Below are 21,554 nucleotides of genomic sequence, written 5' to 3' on the forward strand. Positions count from 1 at the left end.
GCCGGGACTACAGGGAGACCCTGTCTCAAAAAGACCAAAAAAAAAAGAATGAATTTTTCTGTATGAAACTGTGTATTTTAATGAAATGGAGATTTTTTTTAAAGGTTAAAACCTCATTCAATTTTATGTCTTATAGGTTTATACTGAGTACAATATTGTATAACTGTAATAATTCAACTGTAAACCTAAAAATTACAGCCAATTCTGAAAAAGATGCATCTAAGCTCAGAAAATTGTTATTAAATATATCAATGCTGTTGTAATGAAATGCTTCTTCTAAGTATGTGGTTATTAAATAAATAATTAACAAAAAAAGTAAATAAATAAAATACTGAATGACTTTTATCACTCACAGACATATCACCCACTGTAAACTGTTGCTTAATGGCCTACAGAAAATAAAATTATTGAGGAAATTATGAACAAACCATAAGCTTTCTTTATAAGTAGCATAAATATATTACAAATTTTATTTTCTTAAGTCAAAATAAATTTTAAAAAAGAATATATATGAATACACGCACACAAGCCAGGCGTAGTGACACACACCTTTAATCCTAGCACTTGGGAGGCAGAGGCAGGAGGATCTCTGAGATTGAGGCCAACCTAGTATCCATAGTGAGTCCAGGCCAGCTGTGGCTACAGGGAGACCGCCCCCCACCACCTGTGTCTCAAAATGAAAAAAGCAAAACAAAAACAAATACAGGCACACATACTTGAAGTCGTCTTTTTAAAAAAATAAGTGCTTGAAGGTCAGAAGACAACAATTGGTTCTCTCCTTCTACCATGTCAGTCCCAGGCCAAGATTGTTTATTTGTAAGCTATTCAGTCATAGAGGAAATTTACTTAAATCAACTTAGTCCTGTCAAAACTAAGTGCAGAGCCAGTGAGATGGCTCAGGAGGTGAAGGCACTTGCCGCGAAACCTAACAACCTGAGTTCAATCCCCAGGACCCACATGAGGAAAAGAACCAACTCCCACAAGCTGTCCTCTGACCCCCACATGAGTGTCATGATGCCTCTCTCCCCCAAACACACACACACACACACACACACACACACACACACACACACACAATAAATAAATAACAAACTATAATAAAAGTGCAGAAATTTCTGAAAATTTACCATTATCCTATCTTTTATCATAACTGTAATCAACACTGCTATTAAATAACGGTGTTATTTAATTAACTATTTACATCTTTTGAGGGGAGAGGTTGTATTTTTTTAACTAGGGTCTCACTGTGTAGACTACATTGGCCTTGAACTCATAGACCACTTGCCTCTGACTACAAAGTGCTGGGATTAAAGGTGTGTGCCACCACACCTGGCTAGTGACATTTTTCTTTTTTGCAAGTGCATGTGTGTAGTGTGCATATATGTGTATGCATGTTCATATGTGGGGAGGCACATGTATGTATGCAAGTGCAGTTGCACATGTGTGTACGTGCATGTGCTTATGGAGGCTTAAGGTTGACTTCAGGAGTCTTCCTCAGTTGCTCTCCACCTTATTCTCTGAGGCAGGATCTCTCACTGAACCCAGGGCTTGCCCACAGGGGCTTATCAAGTTGCACTGGGGATCCTCTGTCTCTGCTTTTCAAATGCTGAAATTACAGGCAAATTGTCATGCCCAGCCAGCATTTACAGGTTCTAGACATCCAAACTCCATCCTTATGATTGTACAGCAAGCACTTTACCCATGGAACAATCTCCCTAGCCCAAGAGGTTGATTTTTTTTTTTTTTTTTTTTGAGAAAGGGTCATACTAGGCTGGACTTTAATTTTCAATTCTCCTGGCTATATTTTTTATTTTATGTTATTTTATTTTAACTTTCAGAGACAAGGCCTTATAATTTAACCCAGGCAGGCCTGAGATTTGCCAGCAATTTTTCTGCCTCACAGGTCTAAGCAACCACATCCAGCTAAATCTTAAATAAACAGGTACTCAAATAAATAGGTACTCTTGAAAGACAGATATGGATGTTCTTCTCTGACTAGCATCAGAGGAGCCTACATGAATATTTGATCAATGAATGTATGAGATGAAGGAGCAAGCCTATGCCCTTGAACAAGTCTTCTTTCCAGAGCTACACAACACTTATAACTAAACTTGACTTTTAAAATAAAAAGACATCCAAAGAACAACTTAAAAACCAGACTTTTAGATATTTTTAAATTAGCCTTCTCTGGTGGCACAAACTTATAATCTTAGCACTCAGGAGGTTAAAGCAGGAAAATCACTAGTTCAAGGCCAGACTGAGCTACATAGGTGAGACCCTGTCCGGAAACACTTAAAACTGATTAGCCACCTCAAAAATACAACCAAACTTACTAACCTAATTCCATTAATGAACGAGTCAAAATGCTGCACTAATATAACTCCTTGAAAATGAAAACAATATACTTTGGACAATAATCCACTAAAATGCAACATTTTTAGAACACTCAATATATGTTAAGCATTGATTTTAAAAATACTAAAAGTGGGGGCTGGATAGATTTCTCAGTGGTTAAGAACACTGGCTGTTCTTGCAGAAGACCGGGGTTCGAATCCCAGCACCCACACGGCAGCTAAGTGTCCGTAACTCCAGTCCTAGGGGATCCAACAGTCTCTTCTGTCCTCTGTAGGCATTGCACGACACGGGTGCACTTACCTACATGCAGGCAATACACACATACACATAAAAATAGTAAATAAAATATTTAAAAAACACTAAAAGTAAGCCAGGCGTGGTGGCGCATGCCTTTAGTCCCAGCACTCAGGAGGCATAGGAAGGTGGATCTCCATGAGTTTGAAGCCAGCCTGGTCTACATGGCGAGTTCCAGGCCAGCTACAGCTACAGGGAGATCCTGTCTCAGAAAGACAAAAAAAAAAAATACTAAAAGTTAATTCTGTAATAGATAACTAATTTTGAATTATTTGTTGAGTTTCTCAATTCTGCACAGCAGAAAAGAATCCCTTATTTTGTGGTTTATATTTTATGGTTTCTAAAAAAGTTGATTTTATTCTAAATATGCAAATGTAACTCTAAATTTCTCTTGATCTTTCATTATAAAATCATAAACTTACTTATATAAATAGAAATTTCTCAGAGGAATAAACTAAACACTTTTGGTAAATTAGACTAAAATAGCTTCTAAATAAAAAATGGCAGCCTACTTGGTTGGTTGCCTCTGCCTCCTCCCCCATTTACTAATACAGAGCCCTTGCCAATAAACCACCCAGTTACTATGCTGGAGTCCTGGTAGCCATGTTAATACCACATCTCCAAGCACACCTAAACATACTTCCAGCATGTACGCTAGTGGGGGAAATGACTCAACCCACTGGGAAAGAAAAAGAGGAGCTTGGATGTGCAAACAGAAGCAAAAACGAAAGACACCAAGGGGTACCTCAACGTTTTCCTAGCACTCTACCTGGTTGCTAAGAAGTAGCTAGCTACATGTTCCTCCCTGGCCTCTGAAAGATATCTTATAACCAATTCTTATATTCTTATAACCAATTCCTCATTTTGTTCAATGGCTGCTTCTACTTGTGTCTGACTACAGTAAAATGTAGAAAAAAAATCTCAAGCCATAGGATCACCCACATTTCTCCAACACAGCTTGAAATTTTCTCACTTTTGGCGTGCCATGTGCAGGGTTGCTTTTTATATTTAAAAAGCAATGAACAGGGCTGGAGGGCTGGCTCAGTGGTTAAGAGCACTGGCTGCTCTTGCAGAGGACCTGGGTTGGATAGCCAGCAAGAAGCCTTCAACTTTGTAACTTCACCACTGGAGTCTTGACTCCAAAGCTCCACAAACATGCCAAAGCTATTCCTATATTAAGCAAAATTTTAAAACTTGGGTTAAATTTTAAAATAAGATGCATAACCCCACCACACAGAACAGCATAACTAATAACGTTTCCATTAATTTATCAAAGGATGATATATCCCTGTGAAGGAAAAGCCTAGATTTGTTTTCTTCTATATTCTCTGAAATTGCTTATGCATGCAAGTTATTTCCCAATTGGGAAATACATGCTTAAATTAAAAAAAAATGACTTTTAAATCTCAAGGCCAACTTTATCTTTCTCTGTATTACTCCTGTATACATATATTATACTGAAAGGCTCCTCAAAAGCAGAAACTTGGACATAGATCAATAAATTTAGTTCAAAAGTTCAACTTAAGACAAAGTAGAAGCACTTCCTTACACTTCTTTAAGGCAGGATGACTGAGATCTTCTCATACATTCCCTCTCACACGTAATTAGCAAAGTGCAATCTACATGTGTCATTGACAATGATACGTTACATACGACAATAAGACAAGTTAATGCAGGCAATCATTAAAATTATTTTCACTGAATGGATGAATGATTAAGCCAAACAAAGTCTGCGTATTCAAAGAGAAAATGAGAATTACCAAAAGCTATCTTTTGCACAAGCAACAGCACCACCTACTGATAAATAGAAGCAATAATACCAGTTCATTAAAAAGAAGCCAAAAGCATCTTGCTATTCATATTTTTCTACCTGAATTCTACTGCTCAATATAATCTAATTCATTAATTTATTCTGAACATGTATGCCTTATATAGTGAATCATGTATTCTTAGATCTCAAAGATAAAAATAAAGTTTATTATAGATTCTAGGAAAAAAATACAGTCCTATAAGTTTAATTTTTATTACACAAGTAATTTACTTATAACATGATTTGTATTACTTATCATTTAGCAATGTACATTTTCTTTATACATTTATTTTGCTATTCCCTGATCACCTCACTTAAAATAATGTTACCTTGGGCTGGAGGGATGGCTCAGCAGTTAAGTGTGCTTGCTGCTCTTCCAGAGAACCGAAGTTCAGTTCTTAGCACCAACACTGGGCAGCTCACAAGCACCTGTAACTGCCCTGCTCTAGGAGTTCTGATGCCCTCTTTGGGCCTCTACAGGCACCTGCACATATGTGGCAGACGCACACATACACATAAACACACATACACAGAGGTTAAAAAAATAATTTTTTTTTTTGTCGTTTTTTTCAGACAGCATCGCCCTGTAACCCCAGTGCTGACCTGGAACTCACTATGTAGACCAGGCTGACATGAAACTCACAGTGATTCACCTGCCTCTGCCTCCCAAGTGCTAGGATTAAAGATATGTGCCACCATAACTGGCTTTAAAAAAATCTTAAAAAAATAATACTATCTCCATTTCCTGGCTTAATATTTTATTATATTTACTGTGTATGTGAGTGTGTGTGCGCACGCGCGTGTGCGTGTATGTGTGTGTGTGTGTGTGCAAACATGCACACATGCCATGGTACATGTGTGGAGGTCAGAGGATAGTTTAGTTTGTTCTATCCTTCCACAGGAATCGAACTGGGTGGATCCCAGAAATCGAACTCAGGTTGTCAATCTTGGCAGCAAATACCATTACCCACTGAGCCATCTCTCAAGTCCTGTCAACTTCAATTTTTCAGCACTCTCATCTTGTTTATTTTGATTGCTGTTGTTTGTAGTCTTTCATCTGCTAGAATAAAACATTCTCAGTAAGAAAGAATTTAATTTGTTTATTGGTGCATTTCATTAATGACTAGGGAAAATATTTGGTCCATAATGATTCAATAAATATGAAGAAATTACTGAATATGAAATAAATGAAGAGACAAATATGCAATACATTTTATACTTTCCAACTCTATACAGCTACATCAAAAGTGACAAGACTTTCAACAGATTTTTGCCAAGTTATACTTAAGAAAAGTCATAATGATTATGCTTCCGCCCATGCTCTGGACAAAGGCCCATTTTCATATTTTCCTTATTCTAAGGTTTATTTATTTAGTTTAGACTATGTATATGTGTGCATGCCTGAGTATACATGTGTGTATCACATGTGTGCAGGTGCCTGTGGAGGCCAGAAGAGGGCACTGAGTCCCCTGTAACTGGAGTTACAGGTGGCTGTGAGCTGCCAGATATGGGTGTTGGAAACTGAGGCCCTCTTCCAGAGGTGTAAGAGCAGCCAGTGCTCTTAATGGCTGAGCCATCTCTCCAGCCCCTCATTTTCACATTTTCTGTAAGTGGAAAATGGCCTTGCTTTGTGAATTTTCAGATGCATGATACTTGTTATTGAAAATAGTATTTTGGAAATTTTCTTTTATGTCTTCCTGATATTTTTAGTTATGGATTTTCTACTAGGTTCCTTTTAAAATAATCTCTCTATTGATTTATTCAGACCTTATTCTCGTTTTCCTTTAATTTTTGTGAGCATATAGTCTTTGTCTAACAGATCCAATGGTGGTCATCATCAGTGATAGTTTTCGTCAATTTTTCCCCCTATGAACGTGCCACTGTTTTTTAGTATTTTTTTTCTTTTGAAAACCATGTATTTTAAATTACATTTTGTGGCAACTCTTGAAATCAGACTCCCCCACCTCCCAGTTTGAGTTGCTGTCTGATGCAAGCAGTACTCATGTGTCCATTTAGAGACTTTTCCAGACTGTTTTGCCAATGTCCATTTTCCTCTTCCTCATCATCCCCATTGTTACTCAACAGTTAGCCAATGACTTGACACAGCCAAAAAGAAAACCCTTTAACCCTAGCCGTGGCCCCTGCAGTTTTGCTTTAGCCTTCACCTTTGGTTTGTGCATTGCCAAAGATTTGCCAGTGACATAAGCTTAACATCTTCCTTGGTCTTTTCACATGTATCTGACCCTGATCTTGTATTCTGTACACTGGATTCCTCAGTTACATGTGAGACCATGTCAAAGCCTTTATGCTTTCATTTATCTTCCTCCCTTCACCTTCCTAGGTTTTGGTTTGGGTGTGGGATTTCTGGCGGGGGGTGGGGGGTTGTTGAGATCGTCCTGGATGGCCTGGGATTCACTATGTAGACCAGGCTGACCAGGCTCCAACTAACTAATAGAGATCTGCCTGACTCTGCTTCCCATGTTGCTGTGATTAAAGGCATATCTGACTTTCCTAGTTTTTCTCAGTCAGTCTATGGCCTGCTCCACCTGCTACCCCTTGCCAATTTTCTTTAAGGATGTGGCCCCTGGTAGGTTGTCTTTGTCTGTCTTACTTCCTTTCCCATATCACAGTTCCTGTTCTGACTAGCATAGTATTCTGGTTTTCCAATTTCAGTTTTTCAAAAGAAATCTTCTACCAGATGTTCATATAGTAAAAGAGATCAGTGTAGAGCTTCTCTGAATGCGGATGGAGAGGAAGATCATGAGCTCAATCTCTTCATCTCTTCACTCTGCAGCAATCCCTGAGCAGACTCCACAGAAACGAATCAGCTGAAATTTATACTCTAACACACCCAACACAGGCTTGTTGGAGAATATCTTTTCTGTATCAACTCCTGATAACATCCCATGATAATCTTAAGGGCACTGTACATACAGAGACAAAAAACAAACAAACAAAAGCACTCTCACATTTTGAGGCACAAGAGCTTCCTACTGCCTCAACTCTTCCTTTAACCTTGTCTCCTTGGAGAACTACTAATTCATCAAACTTCAGCTCTCCAATCAACACTCCACAGAGAAAGCCAAGCTCTCTTACACCTACACAGTGTTTTAACAAGCTTCCTCTATATCACTTATCACACTGCCCTGTGTGAGTCTTATACTTTGATTCTCCAATAGACTGTCAGCAACTTTAATGAAAGTCTTATATATTTTTTAATATTTAGAGTCCAGTTTCTAGAACACTGTCTGATGGTTAGTAGACAGTTAATGCTAATTAAATAAAATAATACATATTTAAAGTGCTAGTCTCAAATATCTAAAAAATTATTATTCAGTGCATTCGGTTTAATTTTCCAAAATTATTGACAATTTAAAAAGTGACATAGGGGCTGAAGAGAGGGTTCATTGGTTAAAAGCACTGGTTGCTCTTGTAGAGGATCTGGGTTTAGTTCCCAGGACCCTCATGATAACTAATAACTTTCTGTAACTCCAGTTCCAGAGGATCTGACACCCTCTTCTGGCCTCCACGGATACTGCACACATAGATCCGCTTATATTCATGTAGGCAAAACACTCATACACATAAAAAAAAATAAATAATTTTTTTAAAAAAGGATATGGCGCTTAATGAGGTGAATCTTGAATTCACTTCTTCATATAACTCAATTCAATTTTGAAAAATATTTAAATCAAAACGGCACATTAAAATAATTAAGCACAAATTGATTTATTAAATTACTAAATATTGTATTATATAGGTAGTATTAAGCTATAGAATTCTATATACTATAGAATCTAAAGTAATATGCCTAAGACTAAAATACAATATAAAAGCATAATAATTATATAAAAAAAGAGACATTTTTATATACAACCATTTATAATAGCTTGAGGTAAAAGGTCCTCACATCTGAAATTAAAATAAAATAAAAATGTTCTTTTTTTTAAACTTACTTTATTTTACATGTATGAGTGTATTGCTTGCATGCATGAAAGTGCACCTGTGTCGTGCAATGCCTGCAGAGGTCATAAGAGGGCGTTGGATCCCCTGAAACTGGAGTTACAGACAGTTGTTAGCCGTCATGTGGGTGCTGGAAATCAAACCCAGGTCCTCTTCAAGAGCAGCCAATGCTCTTAACCACTGATCCATCTCTCCAGCCCCAACAAAAAGGTTCGTAATGATGAGGTAACCTAATACACTGTTATAACTGAGAAAAGATCTAGGTGAGGAAAAAATTAGAAAAATCGATTTCAAAAATCATTTTAAATGAATTTTAGGTTGCTTATGAAAGGCATGATAAAAGGAAATTAATTATGAGACAGACCTCAAAGAATGTGTAGAGTTCAGTATGTGTAAGATGGAGATGAGAGTCTAGAGAGATGCTCAGCGGTTAAGAGCACTGGCTGCTCTTGCATAGAACCCAGGTTTGATTCCCAGCACCCACATGGCAGCTAACAACTATCCATAACTCCAGCTCCAGGAGAATCTAATGCCCTCTTCTGGCTTCTATAGGCATTGCAAAACATGGGTGCATGTATCTGCATGCACATGCAGGTAATACATGAATATACATAAAATAAAAATAATAAAATATTGTTTTAAAAGATGGAGAGGAGGCTGTTCCATGAAAAGAGAAAAATGAAGCTGAACATGGTAGTACATGCCTATGATCCCAGGATTCAGGAGGCAGAAGCAGGAGGATCATAAGTTTAAGGCCAGTTTGAGCTCTATAGTAGGACCATCTCACAAAAACAAAAGAATTAAAAAACTAGAAAGGGGAAAAAGGATGTAAACGGCAGGAAAGGCTCACGAGCCAGTGCTCAACCTGATTTCCAGAAGCATATACATTAAGGAACTGTAAAGGAAGAGGTTGAATGGATTTTATACCAGATTGCAAAGCTTCTTAAGCCAAGCAAAGGGCTAAAATTTTATGAAATGGAAAACAAGTAACCAAAAAAGTTACTAGGCCATTTACAAAGTTCTACAATTCTAACTACCTAACTTTGCACTTAGAGAAGCCATTAAAAAATTGTGAGATTTCCTTTCCTTAAGAATAGTGTGGAACCACTCCATTGCTACAGTTTAGATTTCAAATGCCCTCCACAGGCCCATCTGTTAAAGGCTTGGACAGTCTTCAGGATAGCACTTTAGGATGCAGTATAACCCATAGAAGGTAGCATGCTATGGAAGGAAGTCTTTGGGCCCCTGGACACATCCCTTCATGGGGGTTATGGGACCCTTGCCTGTCCTCTTTCTTTCACTTCCTGGCTGATGACGTAGGTGGTTTCGCTCTGCCACACTATGCTACCTTCCCACAGACCCAAAGGCATGGGAACAAAGGATCATGAACTTGAACCTCCAAAATTGAGGCAGAATAGATCTTTTCTCTCTATAAGTTCATTTCCTCAGCCATTCTGTTATAGTGACAGAAAGCTAACATAACAACTCAGACTCTTTCAAATAATGCTACTACTTTGTGGCACCTTGGTAGAAAACCTTATTCTTCAAGAACAATTGGTAAATGTGGCGAGCTTGGCTGTTTGCCTAAACAAAATTCTGTTCTGAACAGAATTTGCATGAAGGAGGGCATACTATGTAAAGGAAAAAAACCCTCACACAGTATTCAAATAGGAATTCTGTGTGTATGTGTTATGTATACGTTTGTGTGGAAGTGTGTATATATGCATGTGGGTTTATATGCATGCTTGTGTGCATGTGTGTGGAGGCCAGACATCAAGTGTCTTCTTCCTTTTTCTATTACTCTCCACATGTTTTGAAACAGGGTCTGTCACTGACCCTGGAGCTTACCTATTCGGCTAGGCTGACTACCTAATGAGTCCCAGGGACCCATCTGTCTCTGCTCTGCAGAACTGGAGAGCAGTACCTACTGTGTGTGGCTTTTACTGGTGCAAAGGATCTGAACTCACATCCTCATACTGCTGCCCAGCAAGTACTTTACCAACAGGGCCAACTCTCCAGTTCCCTAAATATGAATCCTTAAGAAAGAAAAATACATCCTTTGGTTTTAAAATGAACATTTTAAAAACTTACTAGTATTCCCTTACAAAAACTATGCAATTAAGATTGTATATGAAACATATTGATACCAAAAACAAATTTAAAGCTATACTCTCCATACTAGGTGGACATTTAAAGTTTAACAGTTAAAACTACTTTACCATACTTCGGTCATGCTCAAAGCAAGTATTTCCAGAAATAGCAGAAAGTACATCCATTCTTCATTTTTAAACTGTTTGATTTCATAAATCTGGAATTGATTGAACAATCTTACTAAGACAAATCAAATGTGTTCATTGAAAACATTTTTTAAAGCCTGAGAATCCTGTGTGTGGTACATTACCACATTTATGACAGACATCTGTGATTGCTCACCACTATAACTTACCCCAGTTTTATCACACAAGCGTAAAGTATGAAATGATCCAACAGCAAATAACTCTCCATCTGGCGCCCAGGCAACTGAGGTAATTGGGTGTTCGTGAGGCTGTGAGTTGTACAGCAGGCGGCCATAACTATCCCAAACCTATAAAATCAAAAAATTTTTAAATATTTTATTATCATTATTTTTTTAGAAGAAGCATTTCTTTACAGCTTTAACATGTTTTTAATGTTTTATAACAATCACTACACTGTGACAAAAAAAGTTTGTTCTCCAATAAGGTATCAAATGAAGATTAAGAAATCATAATCTTATAATATTAGCAACTAAACAAGGATGAAAAAGCAGTATTCCTTGAAATCTACATGTCTCAGAAAGAAAACACTTTATAACATTATCATTTTCAGATTTTACTAAGCCTTGGATTAAACATTAAGTCTACTCATTTAAGTGCTTTAAATTTAATAGTAAAATCTTATTTTTAGTATTTTCATAGAATGCTTTTTGCCAAATGAGATTTCTATTGACTACTGAGGATGGGCCACAGTAGAGCCAACTCTGCCAAGCATGTGATGTGAAAAGCTTCAGTACTGTAAAAATGAAAAAATATCTTATTCAAAATTATTTTGGTCTTAAACTGACCAATGCTTAGGAAACAAGTAGAGCTGATTCTTTTTTTTTTTAAACATAAACGAGCCAATTTAAACTGAGGCACTAAAACCAGAGACTGAATTGACACTGTTGCTTATTAAATCAAATTCTATGGGTCAATGAGTTTTATGATTAGAACTTTAATATAGCACTTAAACAGAAAATAATTTGCTAAATTATTACAGATAAAAGTCTGAAAGAATGTTCTTATATGCTAAGTACTCTTCACTTAAAGTTTGTTTCATCAGGTAGTAATCTAAGTATCACTGTGATGGTTAGCTTCATTATCAATTTGACATATTTAGAAACATCTGGCAAGAACATTTCACTGAGAGATTGCCTAAATCAGGCAAGCTTGTGGGCATGTCTGTGAGGGGATTGTCTTGATTATGTAAATTAATGTGGGATGACCCACCCACTGTGGGTGGCACCATTCCCTGGCTTTGGGCCCTGGACTGTATAAACTGGAGAACATGACCTGAAGACAAGCATGCATGCATACACTCTGCTCTTGACTGTGTATTTGATTACCTGCTTCAAATTTCTGTCTTGACTTCCCTGCAATGATGGACCATAACCTGGATTCATAAGCCAAATAAACCCTCTGTCTCTTAAAGTTGCTTTTGTCAGGGAATTTTATCATAGCAACAGGAAACAAAACAAGGACAAAAACTGGTAATGAGGAATGGGGCTGTTGTTATAAACTTGACCATGTGGATTTTAAGCTTTTGAAACTTTTGTAAAAGGAATGTATAAGGTTTTGGAACTTTGTTCTAGAAAAGCCATTGAATGCTGTGGGAAGAGTGTAATGGGCCATTCTTGTGGGACCTCAGAAGACAGCAACCCTGAGAGAAACTAAGACAGTGGAGGCCCTGCTCATAGAGTTTCAGAGGAGAACCAGGAGTTTATTAGGAACTTGGATACGGGTCAATTTGTGTGACATTTTGCCCAAGAATTTGGCTGTATTGTGTCTGATTCTGAGAGGTTGAGAAGGGTTGAGTTTAAAGGTGATGGACTGATTGTTTAGCTGAGGAAATTTCAGGACAGGATAGCATTCAAGGCTGATAACCAAGAAGCAGCTGTAACTGACAGACAAATCAACAACATGGTAGAGATGCCTCCTGCACTGCATTAGGACAATGGGAAGGTGCTTCCTCAGGATCAGCACACAGAATTTGATATAGCTGTAGTCCACGGGGGCTGGGTTATATTTTGAGCTGGCAGCAGAACTTGGCAATACCAAGCATCAACTTCTTGATTCTAGTTTTGAAGGCATAAAAGATGCAAGATTGAGAGAGTCATGGAGTGTAGAGTAAGGTCAGTCACTGTGTGGCAGAGTCGGAGGCCCTGCGAGGCCACTGAGTGAAGCTGTGACGGTGAAGACTCATTTACAATGGACTCTGGGATACTGGCAATGCCAGGATCATGGGAAGTCCGCCAAGGAGAACTGCAGACGAAGTGGACCCTACCTGAGCCTAAGAAAGAATCTATGTCCTACAGGTGGCAGGGCTGGAGTGATGGGGTTACCCAAACCCTCTGAAGCACAGGAGACTGCATTACAAGCCCCCAGATTACTAGATATGGAGCTACAGGATTTGCCGTTTCCCTGCTACATTTCATTTTGTTTCATCATGCCTTGCTATATTACCCAATTCTTCCATTTTTAAATGAAAATGTTTACTTTGTGGCATTATATGCTGGAAATATATAACTTGCTTTTAACTTTATAGGTGCTCACAGTTAAGAGATTTTGGACTTTATAAGTACTGGAATTTTTAAACACTATGAGAACAAAGGATAGAAAGCTACAACTTAAAGTGATGTGCTTGTATGTCAAGTTGACACGGGGTGGGGTTGAAGTGGTTAGTTCTAATTTTCAACTGAACAAGATCTAGAATCACCTGGGAAGAAAGTTCCAAGGAGGGACTGTCTAGAACAGGTTGGCTTGTGAGCATGTCTGGGGAGATTGTCTTGATATGTTAATGGAAGTAGGTGACATCATTCTCTGGATTGGGATATGGATAAGAGTGGAAAGATGCTGAACACAAGCATGCATGTACTCTCTCTGCTCTTGACTGTGGATTTGACTAGCTGCTTCAAGTTCTTTCAAGTTCCTGCCTCAACTTCATTGAAATGATGAACTGTAACTTGGAATTGTAAGCCAGATAAACTCTTTTTCTCTTAAAGTTGCTTTTGTCAGATGTTTTATCACAACAAGAAACAAAACCAGGATACATACCTTATACTTACAGTCTTCACCAGCAGATAAAATAAGATCATTGACTGAGTTCCAATCTACTTTTAAAATAATGCCATTATGAGCTTTCCACTATGAGGGAAAAAAAATATTTAAAACTTTGAAAGTGAATTTTTTCCTATAAAAAAGATCCTTCATCTTTTTCTGCACCCCCCCCCCTTTTTTAAGAGATGGGTTGCACTACATTGCACAGGTTGGCCCTGAACTACTGCACTCAAGCAATCCTCCGCCATGGCCTCCCGGGTAGCCGTGACTATGGCAGCACTCAACCACGCTCAGCTTGCTGCCTCTTCTAGTACCTTTCTTCCTTCCTTCCTTCTTCTCTTTCCTTTCTTTTTTCTTTGTCATCTGTTCTTTCCATAGCTACTGCACAATTCCTCATTTTCTTCTTTCATTTCAATTTATATCAAAGAAAGCATGTAGCACCATGACATCCATTTTACAGCTTACATCCTGTGAAGTTGTAGTTGCCTAGACTCCAGATGGAAAATTACTTGCTGCTAAATTATTTCAAGCTTGACATTTGTGTAATAAACTGGAATAAATGTTATATAGTCTAAAATGTCAGCTGACTCCAAATCCTGCCATATCCTCTCTACAGCTGGTCCTGTCACATGATACTGTCTTCATGCTTGTTTACTAAATTCTCTTTCCTCTTTTTTGGGAGGTGAGGAGCGAGAATTAGTCCTAAGACATCACTTGCTGAGTATGTCTACCAATGAGCTGCACTCCAGATTGTCTTCTCCTGTTTCAACTTCTACTGCATGAACATCTTTAGTACTCACTTAATTTTTTTCCACACATCCTCCTAAGCTTTAGTTTCTTTGCCTTTATGGAACTGTTTCACAACTGGATTACTGCAAATCTTCTATTGTATTTACCATATAGTGAAATGAGGTTTTCCATGATAAATATATATTATATATATATATATATGAATGCTCACATATAGGTAAACTAGGCAGAGCCTTGTTGCATATGCCTATAATCCCAGATATTCAGGAGGCTGAGGCAGGAAGATCACAATTTCAAGGCCTGCCTGGGCTACATGGTGACCTTTGGTAACTTGGTGAAACCCTGTCTCAAAATGAAAGGAAAATAAAATAAAAATGGAAGAAGAGGCTGTAGGATCCCCTGGAACTGCAGTTACGGAGAGTTGTTAGCTGCCATGTGGGTACTGGAATTCAAACCCGGGTCTTCTGCAAGAGTAGCCAGTACTCTTAACTGCTGAGTCATCTCTCCAGCCCCTCGAAGAAGTTTTTAACCTGGGTCCTCTGCAAGAACAGCCAGTGTTCTTAACTACTGAGCCATCTCTCCAGCCCCAAAAAGTAATTTCCTTTAAGACTTTGAATGTATATATTAATGCCTAAGTCAATTAACTTCATATCAGAGAGTGACAGGTTTTAAGGGCTTTTTCTTCAAACTTTTTCCAACCTACTGCTCTTAATGTAGAATATTCAGTTAGCTCATAAAATAAGTAACAATTTTCAGTTTGTTTTATTCAAAATTATTAAAACATATACTTTCAAAAGCAAATGTTTTGATTATATATTATAATTCTCGCAATTAACTACCAAGTTAATCCAATATCCTGAAATAAACAGCTAAGACAACAAAGATATACAGATACATATAAACACACAAAAGCTACAAAATAATTTTTGCATATTCAAAAGCAACAAATAAACTATTATTGATGTCTCCTTTATAATTTAGGATATTAACTTATATATTACACACAAATTTACATATTATATATATTCAGATAATTTTTCAATCATTTATTTATTAGACATTCTTTGAACAAGTTCCTTAAAGCAAGAACTATATTCTATTTCTTTCTAGTTTTTATAAAAATTTTTTTGTTCATTTACTAGTTTTGTGTGTGTGGCTCGGAGATCAAACCCAGAGCCTCACACATGCTGTTCACATGCTCTACTTCAGAAGTACACCCAACTCTCTTCTATTCTATTTTATTATCTTATACTTAGTTTGGCACATAGTATACATGCAGTATATTTATACTGAATGCATAAATATAAGTTTTCTCATAATAAAACCAGATTCTGAGTATGGAGACTGTCTTAAAGAAAGTAAGATTTATAGTTCTAAATGGCATTCTGCATACAAGAATAAAGCATTCCTTTTTTGTGGACAAGCCATATTTGAAAGTGCGTATGCTCCTGGAGAATTGCTACAAGTTTAGATTCCCAAAAGGAATGGATAATTTGCATTAAGTTACTAATTATACATTAGCTCTCTTACACTCCAGCTGAGTTTTGACAGTGGGTACTTTTTCTTTTATCTTCTATCCTGTCTTAAAGTTTCCACTGAAGCCCCAAAGTATATTTTAATTGATCAATGATAATGCAAGAAGCTTCCAAGTTTCATGAGCCTCACTACAGATGTCTAAATTCACATAAATATAAACTAAAGGAATAGACTAAAAGATTCAACTTGCCTGCTTTTGCTATATAATTTTATCGCAGATTTTCAAAGTACAAGTATTGGTCTCGAAGGACTTTGACTGAAAGTAGTCAAAACAACTGCTCTTTCCCAGCTTTTCTTTGCCCCACTTCTTTGAGTTGCTAAAAATAAGGCCTTGTACCTTTTATTTATTATTTGTGGCCACAGTTCCCAGCAGTGTTCAGCATGTGGTAAAAATGTAAGTGTATGACAATATGAAATAGATAGACAGACAGACAGATAGACAGAAAGCATGGTCTATATAGAAGGTATCAAAATTTTCTCTATCTCGTTATTGTCTCAAAACTACATCTACCCAGCTACTGAAAATGATGTTTCTTAAAGCACTTTCATACCTGACGTAGCCTGTCAATCGCCATCATCAAATTCTTTATCTTTCTTTTTCTGACCTCCCTAGCTGATTAAAAGGTAATGAGGGCATATTAATTCATAACAACATAATAACATCAGTAACAACTACGCTATGTCCAGTGCTTCCCACATGAAGCAATCCTATTAAGTAGGCATTAGTGTCCGAGACAAAGAGAAGGCTGACACGCCAGGAGATTTCAAAACTTTTTGTGGTCACATATAGGAAGTGAGTATCTGACCTCGGTGACTAACTCCAAAACCCATATTTTTCTTACCCAAACTACATTATGACATATGAGAGAAGTCAGTATGCCTTTCAATACCAGACTACAATAACCAAATCTTCCACATACATTAAAAGTTTTCCATTCATTTGTCCCTGCCTGTCCTAACAGCCATTATTGTTCTGCTTGCTTTTGTGTGCTTCTGTTTGCTCCTTTCTTCACATTTTTCAAAAATCACTTTTTCTACCCCCTTTGTTTAGTACAACTTTGCCACCTATTCTTTAAGACTTAATTCCTAACAACTCTTCCTCATTTTTGAACACAAAAGCACAAAAGTAAACGTAAGCTCAACATCTATCCTGGACATTCTCTGTTATCCATAAACACATATGCATATAATTTGTTCTCTTTTTTTAGTATTTTATTTATTTTTATTTATGTGTATAAGTGTATTGCCTGCACGTATGTAAGTATACCTATGTTGTGCAATGCCCACAGAGGTCAAAAGAGGGCGTTCCCCTGGAACTGGAGTTATGAACAATTGTTAGCCACCATGTGGGTGCTGGGAATTGAACCAGGGTCCTCTGTAAGAACAGCCAGTGCGCTTAACCACTGAGCCATCTCTCCAGTCCCTTGTTCTAAATCTTGTATTGATTTCCTCCACTATTCTAAAAATACTAGGCTCTACAAGAAAGCTTAAGTGTTTGAACAGATGACGATGATTAAAAACAAAATCTGAGCTAGCTCTTGAGTTTTATAATTCTGTTTTGTTTTGTCTCAAATCTACACATTTGAGATTGACTCTGTTAAACTGAAAGATGCTCAGTAGTGCCAAATCATATGACAACTCAATAACTCAAAACACCTGTATGATTTACTAAAAGATATTCCCTGTTCTATAATAAAGGCTGATAAAACTGCACACTTGAAAGATCTCAGACTGTAAAAAGACTAATCAGAAGAAAGGGATTTTAAGTACCACTCAGCTTAGCAGTGAGTTAGATCCTGATTTACAAAGGCCTGAGATGTACCTGTAAAACTTTAGCATTTGGTTGAAGAGGTTTAATGATCAGCTGTTTGCCTGCTGTGTAAAGAACCTTTTCTGAATCAGGGCCCCATGCTACTGAATACACTGGTATTCCTGTAAAGAAAAAGAAGAAAACAAGAAAGAGAATGATAAACTTTAACATATCTTTTTTAAAAAGATAATGTTAAGAGGATCAAAAGCTGGGGATAGAAACACAGGCCTATAATCCCCATATTAGAAATACTGAGGAAGGATAATCATAAATTCAAGGCCAGTCTGGGCTACACAAGAAGACCCTGTCTTACAAAAGGATGAATAAATCAATCTGTGTGTCATTCATTACTCCTTAATAAGTGTCCTTTTCAAAGGGGAGAATAATAGCCTTATAGTGAAATACAAACTGATCTAATAATAAAAATATTAAAAATTTACTGTGAGCCATGGCATGCTACAATTTATATGTTTTTACAGATTTATTTTTATTTTTTATTTATGTGTGCATGTGTGTGAATGACATGTATGCGCAGGTGCCTGCGGAGACCAGAAGAGGATGTTGGATCCCCTGGAGCTGGAGTCACAGGCAGTTGTGAGTCACTTGAAGTGGGTGCTGGGAATTGAACTCTGGTCCTCTGGAAGAGCAGCAAGTACTCTTAATTACTGACTCATCTCTCCAACCCCCGTTTTGCTGGTTTTTTAAGATAGGGTCCTACTATGTAGCCCAGGATGGCCTGGAACTCACTATGAACCAGGCTGGCCTCATGATCTTCCTGCTTGAATATTCCATTGGGATTATAGGTATGCTCTACCATACCTAATGACAATGCTATATTTGGATCTTACTGAGAAAATATGAAATTTTTCCAGACATTCTAGAGAGTATGCTATTGAAATACATAAAATGAAATAAGATAAAGAGATATATTTTAAAAACTCATGGTTCATCATTTCCCATCAACAGCCAATAGTGTTGAAACTGACTCAATGCATAAGGTAAATAATTTTTTTCATATAAAATATACCATGTATACTTATCATAGGATGACTGAAATATACATAGAAACTTACACAGGATGCCTATCTCTATTACTCTCCATATTGTTTTGAGAATGAGACAGTATCTCACTGGATCTGGAGTCCACCAACTCAGTTATATTGGCTGGCTAGCAAGCCCCAGCGATCTTTCTGTCCCTGTCTCCCCAGAACTAGGATTACAAGTGGCACCACCACACCCAGCTTTTCTATGTGGGTGCTAATGAGAAGAATTTAGGTCCTTTTCCTTGTATGTGACAAGCACTTTACCAACCAAGTCATCTCCCCAGCTACAAACCTATGATTTCTTAAATGTCAAATCATGAAAGGAGGGAAAGTTTTATCAGATGTGACACCTATAATCAGGATGACTGACACCATAATCCACAGAAACTCTTCCCAATGAGAGGACCAGCTCAGCAAATGTTCCTCCTTCTTCTGTACTTAATAAGAATATTCTCTAAGAGTAGCCAGGAGTTGGCCTGGGATTCAAAAGCAAATCTCCATCCAGCCTGGGTGGGTTCATACTTATAACACACCAACCTGAAGCAGGAGGATCTCCACAGAATTAAGGGCAGTTTGGACTATATAGTGAGCCCCAGGCCAGCTTAGGCTACAGAATGAGACCCTGTCTCAAAGAAAATTGTCATCAAATGAACATTTCAACTTTAATAAATTCCCCAGTAAATATAAGCGCAATACTCAGATACTGCAAATGTGGTTCTTGGCAAGGACTGGAAGAAAGTAGAGCAGACATGGAGTTACTAGGCAGAATGTAATTAGTTAGGAGTGTGGGACAGCCAGATAAGAGTAGCTCTCACCCCTCATCAAAGAAGTTTCTTTCTGTAGCAGATGGAGGCTACTACAGAGATCCATAATGAATCAAAATGCAGAGAATAAGTAATGGTGAGGTGCCCAGCCCCAACTGGTACATCTACAACACAACTCCTACACCTAAGGCTCAGGGAACATCACAATAGGAGCCAGAGCACCAAGATGCCTATTGTGAGGTAGCATCTTCTAGACATGGTAGAGATGTTCCCCTGAAATTTCAATATGGTTATCAAAACAAGACCTGCATAATGACACTAGTCAACCTGCCATGTGAATGGGGAAATTTTGAAATGTCCCACCCCTAGATGACAAGCCACAGGCAGTCAATGGCTGCTAAGGGAGAGAGGATCAGTTTTCTCCAGGGACCAGTCCTCTGATAAGTTATCCAATCCCAAGAAGTCAGCACTAAACACATGTACATATGTGCAACACTAAATGGACTCAGTAGGTTGTGTGTGCCTCTGTGTGTGTATGTGTGTTTGTGTGTGTGTCCAAATTATAAAAAGAGGTCAAGAAATTGAGAAGGAGTGGAGGGGGAACACAGGAGGAGCTGAAGGGGGAAGAGGGAGAGGGGTGAAAATGATGTAAGTATGGTGTATTCGTGTTTGAAAATCTCAAAAACATTTTATAAAAAAAAGGAATACAGTTAGAATACAGTTAAAATTATAGTAAAATTATAAGTACTTTATTTCCATTATTATAGTTGTAATTTCTGTGCAAAAAGGAAATTAATATCTTAATTTCTAGACTATGAAATATTCGTAAATACACACAGTAAAAGCTCACTTTCCTGAAGTATATACTAACCAAGAACAGCTGCACTAAGGAAATAATTCAGTAAGTATACTCCCATTGAGTTATACAGGATGTGACTGTAGGCCTTCAGATGTGGTAAAAGGCACTGCTGGGTGTAGGATGAAGAGTTAGGGATGCTTTCATCCTCCTCTTCAACATTTAACTTGTGGCCCCCTTAAGTTAGCTGTGTCACCATTTCCTTGTTTATAACCCTTCCTTCAGTATATTTATCTACCATGTTAGAACAAGGAGACAATATATTTCATGCTTATGCAATTTTAAAAATATTAGTTAAGAAACATATAATTTATAGTATAAAACAAAGTAAGCTTATAGAGTAAAACAAGTAATTCCTCTGTTACATGTGTTTCAACCACATTCCTTCAATCAGAATATAAGCAGCTTCCAATTTGGGTGATTTGGATTAAGATCATTATTCAGATATATGAATAGCTTCACAAAGAAAATAAGGACATCTATTATGATGAACTGCATCCCACTAGCATTTAAAATAAATTCATAGTATTTAAACTGTTATTAAAAACATATAAATTAACCAGGCATGGTGGTACATGCCTGTAACCCAGCACTTGAAAGGCTATGACAGGACTGCTGCAAGTCTGAGGCCTAAACTACATAGCAAGTATCAGGCCAGTCAAGGCTATATAGCAAGATAATGTCTCTAAAATGAAAGAAGGGAAGAAGGAAGAAAGGAGGGAACGGAGAGGGAGATAGGGATGGAGGGAGGGAGGGAAGAAGGGAGGGAAGGGAAAAAAAAGAAAAATTATTCCCAATGTTAAACTTCATTTTGCAAAGTCATCATAGAAATAATAAATTTAGGCTCCAGGCTGAATTACTTTATGTAACAAGATGTTATTAATTGTATTAAAAAAAATAGACAGCCAGGCGTGGTGGCGCACGCCTTTAAGCTCAGCACTCGGGAGGCAGAGGCAGGTGGGTTTCTGTGAGTTTGAGGCCAGCCTGGTCTCCACAGCGAATCCAGGCCAGCTGGGGCTACAGGGAGACCCTGTCTCAAA

The 21,554-nt window shown here is 37.6% G+C and overlaps 1 protein-coding gene across 1 annotated transcript in view; it reads right to left on the reverse strand.

Moving 5' to 3' along the window:
• Positions 1-21,554, reverse strand: part of Ift80 (intraflagellar transport 80) — a gene marked incomplete in the record, with an annotated part of 133,406 nt that overhangs the window by 75,779 nt on the left and 36,073 nt on the right. The window contains 3 exon segments of the mRNA XM_008847287.3: positions 10,869-11,006; positions 13,753-13,842; positions 17,864-17,973. Coding sequence (XP_008845509.1) covers positions 10,869-11,006; positions 13,753-13,842; positions 17,864-17,973 — 338 coding nt within the window.

This window comes from Nannospalax galili, unplaced genomic scaffold, assembly GCF_000622305.1.
Source record: "Nannospalax galili isolate Female #2095 unplaced genomic scaffold, S.galili_v1.0 scaffold691, whole genome shotgun sequence".
NCBI classification, from domain to species: Eukaryota; Metazoa; Chordata; class Mammalia; order Rodentia; family Spalacidae; genus Nannospalax; species Nannospalax galili.